Source organism: Talpa occidentalis, unplaced genomic scaffold (assembly GCF_014898055.3).
Source record: "Talpa occidentalis isolate TD23 unplaced genomic scaffold, MPIMG_talOcc4v2.1 talOcc4.12, whole genome shotgun sequence".
In the NCBI taxonomy this organism is placed as follows: Eukaryota; Metazoa; Chordata; class Mammalia; order Eulipotyphla; family Talpidae; genus Talpa; species Talpa occidentalis.
Genome location: NW_023601212.1, coordinates 11,044,826 through 11,054,721, shown reverse-complemented (window position 1 = coordinate 11,054,721; position 9,896 = coordinate 11,044,826). Strand labels below are relative to the sequence as shown.

At 47.9% G+C, this 9,896-nt stretch overlaps 2 protein-coding genes across 2 annotated transcripts; both read right to left on the bottom strand.

The window, feature by feature from the left end:
• Positions 1-2,373: 2,373 nt before the first annotated feature.
• LOC119240648 (uncharacterized protein C11orf87 homolog) lies at positions 2,374-4,024 on the bottom strand. The gene has a single exon (XM_037505226.2). It carries the CDS (start codon positions 4,022-4,024, stop codon positions 3,449-3,451), a length of 576 nt encoding a protein of 191 aa, XP_037361123.1. The 3' UTR covers positions 2,374-3,448.
• Positions 3,449-4,024, bottom strand: CUNH11orf87 (chromosome unknown C11orf87 homolog). The gene has a single exon (XM_054692941.1). It carries the CDS (start codon positions 4,022-4,024, stop codon positions 3,449-3,451), a length of 576 nt encoding a protein of 191 aa, XP_054548916.1.
• Positions 4,025-9,896: the final 5,872 nt, after the last annotated feature.

Here is a 9,896-nt window from a genome sequence, read left to right as displayed (position 1 = left end):
ATAGCAAGTGCAGAAGTTGAGCTGTAGCTATAGGGATTTGAAGCAATTAGTTTGACGGGACATCAGTGAATAAAATCCTTAAAATAAATTTAACTATTTCAAGACTGCCTTTTGTTTCATATAAATGTAGCCCGAATGCCCTGTTGGTAGCTTCCCAAATTCCTGGGATTATCAATTGAACTCTGTAAGAAGCATTACTTCAAATAGGGCCCATGCAAATTGCTTGGCTATGTGCTTATTGCAATGATTTGTTGAGTGGACTGGATTCCTACAATTTCATGTAATTCCCTTGAGAAATCTCAAGTGACACCACCAGAAGCTTAGGGTTCTGCATATATTAAACTCGGCATTAAATTTGACTCACAAACTACATTACCTTTACACAGAGCAGAATTTAAAATGTTGAAACATTGTCAATTAATGGAGAAAGGTATATATTTTAAAGATACACAATAAAAGTATAGTATGGATGTGTGCCCATGTGCAGAGGTATCAAGATCTGTTTTAAAACGATACACATGATGCTTTTATTTCCCTTTTTTTCCTCTATTCCTTTGTGGAGGGAAGTATATAGGACATCTTCATAATTATCCCCTAAAGTGCACAGGCTGTTTCTTGGGTGGGGATTATTATTGCATGCCTCGAATGCACTGTGATCCATAAGGCAAGAACATATGAGTAGCTTCAGCACCAAGGAAATAGAATCCTCATCCAGCACTGCTCACAACAGAACATCTTATTGCTTTAATCAAATGGGAAACTATTCACTGTAAAAAGTGCACCAAATAAGAGGGAGAAAGTAATATCCATGCACTTAGTGGAGCTCACTGGAAATAAGGAAGTCCCATCCGAGTTCCTAAATCTATTCAAATTTCAAGTCTGAAATTCATTCTGTAATAAGGTATTATAAAGCTACAGCAGGGTGAGAGTGGGTTACGAAAATTAATGGACTTTCGTCTTCACAGTGCCTTAGTCTTCTGATGTACAGTGTAGATCTCTGATGCACTAAAGGATTCCCTAGTGGCCTGAGGGAGTTAATGCACTCTTTTACCTATCACTAGGAAGTGACTAAGGCACTGGAGAAAATCTGTTTCATTGTTTAATGTATTGTACCCAAAGATTATACCTGATCTTGCTAATTTTAAAATATACATGCTTAAATGATGATCTTCTGTGCTTCAGGAAAATACTTGAGTATCTTATGGGTCACTAAAATTAGTGTTATTGAATTGTTTTTATAAAAGATGCAGACTAAGCTTGGGCAATTCAATACATGATCTAAAACCTTGGAGGTAATATTTTCTCTGGATAAGAGCACACATGTCTGGAACCAAGACATGAAATCTAGAACTACTAGTTATTTGGGAGAGGGATGCACTTTAGGGGGACTGCTACCTTACATCCTATAGGTTAGTAAGGACTCTTTTGGTTGAAAATTTTCTAGAGCATTCTCATTAATACATTTTCCAAACATTTGAATACCTGTCAAAAAATTGGTTTCCAAGAAAGGATACCACTGCATATATTTAAGGTGGTAATATGTGTCTAGCCCCTTCTATCACCAATCCAAGGGAAACAAAGTGGTAGATAACCATAGGTGGACTCCATTTCTAACACAGATGCTCTTGTCTGGCTTCATGAGAGAAACAAATATTGATCTTCTCTCATTTTCCTTTCTTGCTCAGTCTTTCTTCATGTGTTCAGTGAAGTTAGGTAAGCCAGACACACATACCAAAGAGCTCCTTCTTTGCTGCATCTTACATGCAGGCACAGATTTCTAACAGAAAAAAAAAAAAAAACGGCAAACCTTTTTAACTTCTCCTGAAACATTAAACGTCTCTTGAAATTTGCATGTCCTGTCATCCAAATTGCCCAACATCCCCACCAGTCTCTCCTCCAAACACACACAGTACAAGCAAGCACACACACCACTGCTTCCAAGTGGTAACTGCATGCAGGGAGGGCTACAGGCACTGTTTAAATATTAACCAGGTTTTAATAGATGGCATTCCTGCACATCCATTGTTTGTTTTTGTTGTGGTTGTTTCTGTTATTCGCAAAACAAAAAAGAAAACATGTGTGTCATCTTTTTATAACAGTCTACTACAGAGGAAGGTACAAAAAGAACACTTCTAGAAATAGCAGAAGCCAGGCCTGCACCACTGAATTCTTCATCCAGTGGTTACCATTATATCAACAGCTAGAAATTAAGAATAAGAGTATACAATTTGGAGGACGTAGTACAGAACTGTAGTTTGCTTCTGTATTTGGTACCAATAGAATAAATATATAATAAAGGTGCACTTGTTCTAAAATTAAAACAAACATTCTTGGTTGGTTAGATACTGCACTTTCAGTACTGCACATCACCTAATACTTTTTTTTTTTTACAAAAAAGGTAACTTATGCAATGTTTAATAAGAAAACCAATAACACACGCAAACCCTATTGTAGAAAAAGAAAAAAACCAACAAAAAAAAACTAGAATAGTCACTTTCCAAAACAGCCCCTCTCCACCTGCACTACCAGAGGAAAGTAACCAGCTCAGGGAGGCGATTTCAGCACCTGACCTGGATGGACAGCTCCCGGGCCCGCTGACTCCTGAAAATGCCAGGAGGCAAAGATAGACAGGGGTGGGGTTGAGCCAGGGGGCTAAAGCAATAGATTCTTTTAAAACCTCGTTTAAATATTTCAATTTGCTAGTGCTCGGCCAGCGAGGGACATTTCCAAAAGTAAATGAAAATGTTTAGTCTGGAAAAAAAGAACGATTAACCTAGGGGTGAGTAAAGAGCGGACCAGAGAGCTGTACCTGTCAGAAGCACTTTTTTTTCCCCCTAGGGCTGTCTCTGAGGCCTCTTGCAGTTCTGGTACTTAATGGAAACTTTCAAAAATAATAATATGCTGTTGCCCGAGCCCAGCTGAGGGTGGGGTTGGAGAGGGAGGAAGCTGAAGGAAAAGTGAACGTTTAGGGGCGGGTGAGTGGAGGGAAGGTAACGGAACCTTAACTTGACAGCTATGTACAACACGCGAGGCCCCCTCCGCTCCCTTGGCTCCGGGGGCCAATGTCTTTTATATATTTGGTAGCTTAAGCAGTTTCTCCTCCTTGTCCAGGGGGGTGCGGGGTGGAGAGGGAAGACACATCTGCCATTGACAATGAGAAATTATGTGATTTGTCATGCGCTTGGATTGTGTTATTAGTATAATTACTATAAATATTAATAATAAAGTATTATTGTCAGCATTATTTCTTCTTCCGAGACTTTCCTTGCCCAATATTTACAAATACCGCACAGTGCCTCGGCGGAGGAGAAACAGCGTGGAGGGCAGATGAGGAAAGGTGGAAGAGGGACGAGGCCGGAAGGCAGTGGGGGGCGAAAGAGGGTGGGAGGGGCAGCCGGGAGGACCAAGATGCGGACAGGAGAACCGGGAGAAGAGGCGGGCTGGACAGTCAGGACAGTACCACCGTCTGCAAAAGCCCCTCGCCAGGCGTGTCCGAACAGGAGGAGGCCGCATGTGCTCCTTGAGGACTGGGGGCCGGGGCAGGAGGGGCAGGAGGGCTGGGGCCCTGGCAGGGGAGCCCGGGGGGCGTGCAGGAGGCGCTGGAGGGGCCGAAGCAGGCAGAGTCCCGGGGCTGCCTCTCCAGCCGGGTTTCTTTCGCCTGGGTGGGGGCCTGGCCACCCGCCCGGGGCAGCCCCCTGCCTCCACGGCCCCCGCTGCAGTGATCCCGCTCGTATTCCTCCTGGGCCCTCTGCATCTTCCGCTTCTTCATCCTGCGCTTGTGGATGTGGAAGGTGGAGAGGGACAGCACGATGAGGCAGAAGATGAGGGTGACCAGGACGATCAGCACCAGCGTGGAGGAGAAGGACTGGAAGAGCTGCTGTCCCACCTGCGTAATGCAGGTGCCGCCGCCTGCGCTCGCACCACGGGCGCTCGCGTTGCCGCCGCCGTTGGGGGAAGCAAAGGTCCGGTTGAGGAGACACGGCGGCAGAGCCAGCCTCAGCTCCTTGGGCGCCCGGGCACTCATCGGCGCTGGGCTGGGAGGGGCTGGGCCCACCAGACTTCCTCTCCGGGCACGGCACGCTGTTGCCACCAGCCAAGAACAGGACGGAGCCCACGCCACCCGAAACTACTCCCTGATGCGGGAGGGAATGTGCACGAGCGAAGGGCTGAGGGAGCGAACTGCGGGCCAAGGAGCCAGCCAAGGGAATCAGCGGTGCCCAGGAGATCCTCTCCAGACCCGCTCGGAGCGCGTGTCCGTGCGCCCTTTTCCTTTCCCGAGGCACCAGGCTGCAAAGAGAACAGGCTCAGTTAGGACCCGGGTGGCGGCCTGGGGAGTGGGGAAGACCTGGAGGATCAGCCGCCTCTGCAAAGCGGCCCTCGGGGCCCAGCGCCTCATCTGCGCGCTGCGCTCTACTCCGCAGCAGCCCGAGGACCCCGGCCACACGCCCCCGAGCTGCACGCCAGGGCCTCGGGCTGAGGCGGGGTGCAGCTCGGCCCCCTCACTGCAAGGGGTCGGAGCTAGCCCCGGGGAGATGCATATTACTCAGCAGATGAGCAGCCTCTGACGCCCTCCACAACTTTCTAATTGCAACAGACACGCAGCCGCCAGGAACACAGCCCCTTCTGCCCAGAGCGCCGACTCCCCTCTTTCCTGCATCCCTCCATGGGTGTTTTTGCCGGGATCCGACCCTTCCCTGCAGCCACCCCAGCAGCCAAGGGGGCTTCGAGTGGGCAGCCCTCCGTTTCCTTCCCTCCTCCTGCAGATTCTCTCCCCCGGACCACGTCAGCTCCCTTGGGTCCCGTTCCCCTGGGGGTACCCCAGGCAGGCACCACATCCCACCCCACCCCGCCTTGTCTGCTGCTGACGCACAGGAGCCAAGACCGCACTCCAGCCTCTCCCCAGCCCGCCGCCCTGCTGCTCCCCCCACCCCAGGAAAAAAAAGCAGGTGCAGACCCTTTCTTCGCGACCGCCCATTCCCACAGAGGTCTCCCTTCTCGCCACCTCTCCGCGCCCCCTCCCACTTTCCAGGCTCTTGCCTCTTTCTAGAAGGACCAAAATCGGAAGGGGGAGGGTTCCCGCGTGCAAAGTTTGGGGAACGGACCTTTTCTCTGGCCTTTTCAGATCCAACCCAAGGGCCCTGAGGCTCTTCTGGGGGTGGGAGCCAGGCAGACCCCAGCTCGCACAGAGCCCCCTGGGCACTCGCGAGGGGCTGTGGCAAACTGTTGCACTGCAGAGCAGCGAGGCTGTGCGCAGGCTGGGGCCGGGGCCGGGGCGGGGGCCAAAGCTCTGACCAGGGGTGCCTGCGCAGGCCGCGGGGTCCGTCCTCCGAACCCCTGCACCCGGCCGCCCCAGCTTCCAGCTGCACCGAGTCCCTGAGTCCCTTACCTGGGGCCGCCAGCTGGCTGCAGGAGGGAGCCCCCACCGCGCGGCTGCAGTGGCGGCTGCAGAAGGCGCGGAGTGAAGGGGCCAGAGACCTAACCGAGCTGCCGCCGCTGCGCCGCCGCCACCGCTTCGGGGAGCTCAGCTCGCAGCCTATTGCCAGAGAGGCCGGTGACGTCAGGCAGCCACCGCCAGGGCTCCGAGCCACCCCTCGGGCCCCCACCCCACCCTCTTACCCCAACACCTAATCCCCGCCGAGCGAGCCTCAGCCACAAGCATTCCCAGCCCGCCCCCCCACATCCCCACCTCCAACCTGGGCTGCCGGGGGGCCAGGAGGAGCAGCCGCCCCGCCCTGTGAGCCGCCCACCTTCTGCACTCCTGGGTGGGGAAGGGTTGAAGCTCCCGTTCGCTGGCTGCCCGTTTCCTTACCCTCAACCCTGGTCCACAGACTCCCTCATTTTTACACTCCACGCAAGCCTTTTCCCTCCAGGCACACGCTGGATTTTCTCCCAGGCTGACGAGGACCTCTGCTGCCTCCCCAGTCCTGGTGTGTGATGCTGGTGTGTTTTGGAACAGAAACTACACTGCCTGCGTGAGGGGAGCCGGAGGGGCATGGTGAAGGCGAGCGTGGCACGAGCTGAAATTCAAACCTAAAGGTGAATTTTACTTTCTCCTCCCCACAGGAATCTTCAACTTATTTTCACTCTACCTGACTCATGACCCTTCCTCAAACACTCATTTCCAGGCCAAGACCTTCTCTGGTGTCTGAAACACTCCTGTGCAGACAAGCTGGACCCTCCTGAGCACACACAAGGACAGGGGGCGGAAATCATGCAGAGCAGTGAGCCATCAACTGCCCTAGGAAAATTCCCAGGATCAGCCCTGGTAGGAACCCCCTTCACTGGCCCCTGTGCCTGTTAAACAGCTTGATGTCGGCCATGGTGTTAACAATAACCTTTCCACACAGTGGAGAGAACTTCCTGAAAGCTTCTCAGCAACCTACCTAAATCTGGGCAGAAACTGACAGACTACAGCTTGAGAAACCTTGGGCAGACAGGAACAGAGCATCTGGTTATACAGTGGCTAACTTTAAAATGAAGCCTCTCATTTTTCAACCGGAGAAGCCGGCTTTGAACAGCAACTAAAGACAATGGATGGTTCTGAAGGCATTCAGGGTCTTATAAATGGATACTTTTCTCTTTGCTCCCTGTCCTGTATTCTCCCCTGAGTCCAACACAGTGCCTGTCCAATACATACTTGCTAAATTGAGAAGCGCAGTTTACGTAACTGCGCTTTCCTGCTCTGCATCAGCACTGGGAGGGTTTTGTGAAAATGAGACTCTGCCATGGGGAGAAAGGGCTGTTTAAGAGCTAGGGGTCCCTTCTGATGATGTGTTCCCTTCTAGTTCCATTCTGACTTTTCCTCCCCTATCATAAAACACATGGAGAAAGAAAGACATCATTTCTTCCCTAAATGCTGTTTTCATGTATTTAAATAAGTCATCAGCTTTTCCTTCCTAATTGTCTCAATGTTTGAAAAATATCCCACTCTGAGCAAATAATTCAGTAATGATGAATATTCATGATTGCTTGGGAGCTCAATCAATGTCCTTGGCTGCCAGAGTGAGACCCCCAAAGCTGACCCCAAAACTAGCTTAGCTCTCCAGCTTGGAATGAGGGTATGTGATGCCTTGTAAAAGCCAACTGCCACATTTGAACATTATAACTTTGGAGGGGTTTGAGGGAGAGAATGGTGAGCCTTCTCTTCACTCTAATCACTAAGTGAGATTTTGACATTTGACACCTGATTAAGCCCCATTTTGGGGCACTCTCTTAGCTCCTGAAAAGTTGAGTCTAATCAACATTTTGTAAAGCAAATCCAATTTTGAATACTCCAAAAAGAGATCTGGCTATTTAAGGAGACTCTTTAGAAAAACTGTCTTATAAAGCAAAGACTTTACATAATTAGAGTTAACTCTCACTGTTCTGTTTTCTAGACTTGGAGGAGTGAATTATCTGGTTTTCCCAGTAAGGAACATACACACCTCTACAACATGTTATAGTGGGACTACCATGAATATGTAACGGGATTTCTTTTGCACACAGAGCTTCGAAGACATATGATGAGGTGGCCATTGTCTTACTCTTGTTATAAATGATAACCATCTGGCATACCGGGAATACATGGCTGGGGCAACATCCTCCTGAGAACGGTTGCCACTGTTTTGTCATCAGACTTCTCAAGTCACACTTCTGAGAGTGGAGGGCCAAGAAGCTGAGATTCCCAGAATCCTACCTTGTGATGGGAAAACCTCTCTGGACCCAAGCTCTTTCCAAGCATTCAGCTACATGTAAAAGTTACTCTCAAGTTTCATCTCCATCTGCCTTAGAGAGAAGTCCTGCTAGGGCACCTGGCTCCTCAACCCAAAAGGCACTGAAGCCATAACAACACCGCTAGGCATATTATTACTGACAAAATATTTACCATGCACTAGACTGTCCTGAACTCGCCACACATTACAGTGAATCCTCAGTATGACTCTACAGCATTATTTTTTTGCCATAATCCAAAATCATTTATTCATTCACTTATGTGCTCACCAAAGATCTGAGTACCAACATAGTAGATGAGGAAACTAAAGCACAGAGTAGTTCAAGACCATGCCCAGCTCACTCAAATTAAGACCAGTTAAGTCTTCACTGAATGACATGGGGTCTTAGAACTGAACACGTAATTGTTCCACCTAAGTGGAACAGTGTATAACAAAACCAGTTTCACCAGAGGCTACTTTATGGAAGGCGATCCACACAAATTCTACTCAGTGAATGTAGATGACAGCGAACTGAAGACAGAAGGAAGGGCCAGACTTCTAAACGAAGTATTTTACTATAGTGCTGCTGAAAATGAAGGTCTTCCTAAAGCCATCCGCACAATTTTCACTTAACCAAGAAATACTTCCCCTCTCAACGCATAGAACCATGTTGGCGTACTATTTGGGGGTTTACACTGATTAGTAAATAGCTGAAACATGAAAAAATTTCCAGGGTTATACAGGCATGTGAAGCTGTAAAGGACTCATTTCCCAAATCTTCAACCTCTGTGTCTAACTGTCCCAAAAATGTATATATCTAAAGTTAAAATTTATACTGTGTCACCTCTCCTTGCATTTCTCCTACTTTAGAAAAGAAAAATCCCTGCTCACCCACCCCCAGCCTTACTTTCAGGCATTTCTATGGGGAACCCAACAAGGAATGCCTGGAGGATGGATAACTCCTGAGGAGGTAATAGCAAAGCAAAAAGAAGTATTGATGAGGCAGTGCCTTATTTCATCCGGGGGACAAACTCATTTTGTCTTACCTATCTCTGTATTGATTTATCACAGAATTAAATTTAGAAGTGAGATGGCTGTCACAGGGACGCAAGTATTCCAGTTTATTTAGATTGAAAAATGAACCCAGACCTTTATCCTACAGAAAGTAAGCCTGATCTGTCTATTTGAATTGACAATTTGAACTGCATTTGCCTGCTAGGCTGTATGGAAGACATATTATACAAATTCAATGAACTAAATCTATCAATCTGAGGCTTTGACAAAATAATTTAAATACATATAGGATATGGATTGTGCAAAAAATGGTGTCCCTTGCAGCTACCAATTTATGATTTAAAAGATTTAGATGTCAAATTAAAATATACCAAGGAGTCCAGGAATTTTGAAAATTTTTACAAGGAGGGTGAAGATTTCCAGTTCATGGTCATAGTTTCTGTGACACCCTCTGGAAGGGCTCAGACGCAGAACAGAGCCATCAGGGGTGTCACAGAGGAGATTTATTGCTAGTGAGGGAGTTGGAACCGGTGACTTCCCTAATGGTAAGAAGTGTTGAGAGGCCTCCTACCATTAGGTGCCATCCGCATACATTAGACTGCAGTTGCACAAATACATGCTTTCATTCCTTTATACCTCACCATGAAAGCATCTCCAATCAAGCCTCAGACCCACTTCAATGTGGGTATTGGTGCAAAGAGTCAAGATTCCTCTGGCTACATTATCCTTGACTGCAAAACTCTTTCATTCAATAAATCTTCAGTAAGTGCCATGAACTGTGCAAGGTATTCACCTTCTCCATAGAGAGGAAAAGTCTCCACTGGCAGAAAGTTGCATTCTAGCTACACACATGGTCACAATATGATTTTCTGGCCAAAAGTAAGGAACAGAAATAGTCCTCTCTTTCCCTAATATTTGTAATAAAGTATCACCATGTAAATCAAGAATGTAAACTAAGTTGACGGGTGGATATGAAGCTACAGGTGGATGGGTCAAGATGGCTCAACCGGCAGATGTCAAATAATTCCTAACATCTGCAGGGAGCAACAGATCCTGGAAAATGAGAGTTCTGGATCCTGATCAGACACCCAGTGGCATATGCTTCTTTCAAGTGTGTCAGGCTGTGAATTTGCCTTTCAGGAGAAAGAGAAACTGAAAATACTTCCACCATGCAGAAAAAAGCTGTGCTTG

Excerpts from the sequence above, each read along its gene's own strand:
- CUNH11orf87 (XM_054692941.1), bottom strand. The coding sequence starts at position 4,024 with ATGAGTGCCCGGGCGCCCAAGGAGCTGAGGCTGGCTCTGCCGCCGTGT.
- LOC119240648 (XM_037505226.2), bottom strand. The coding sequence starts at position 4,024 with ATGAGTGCCCGGGCGCCCAAGGAGCTGAGGCTGGCTCTGCCGCCGTGT.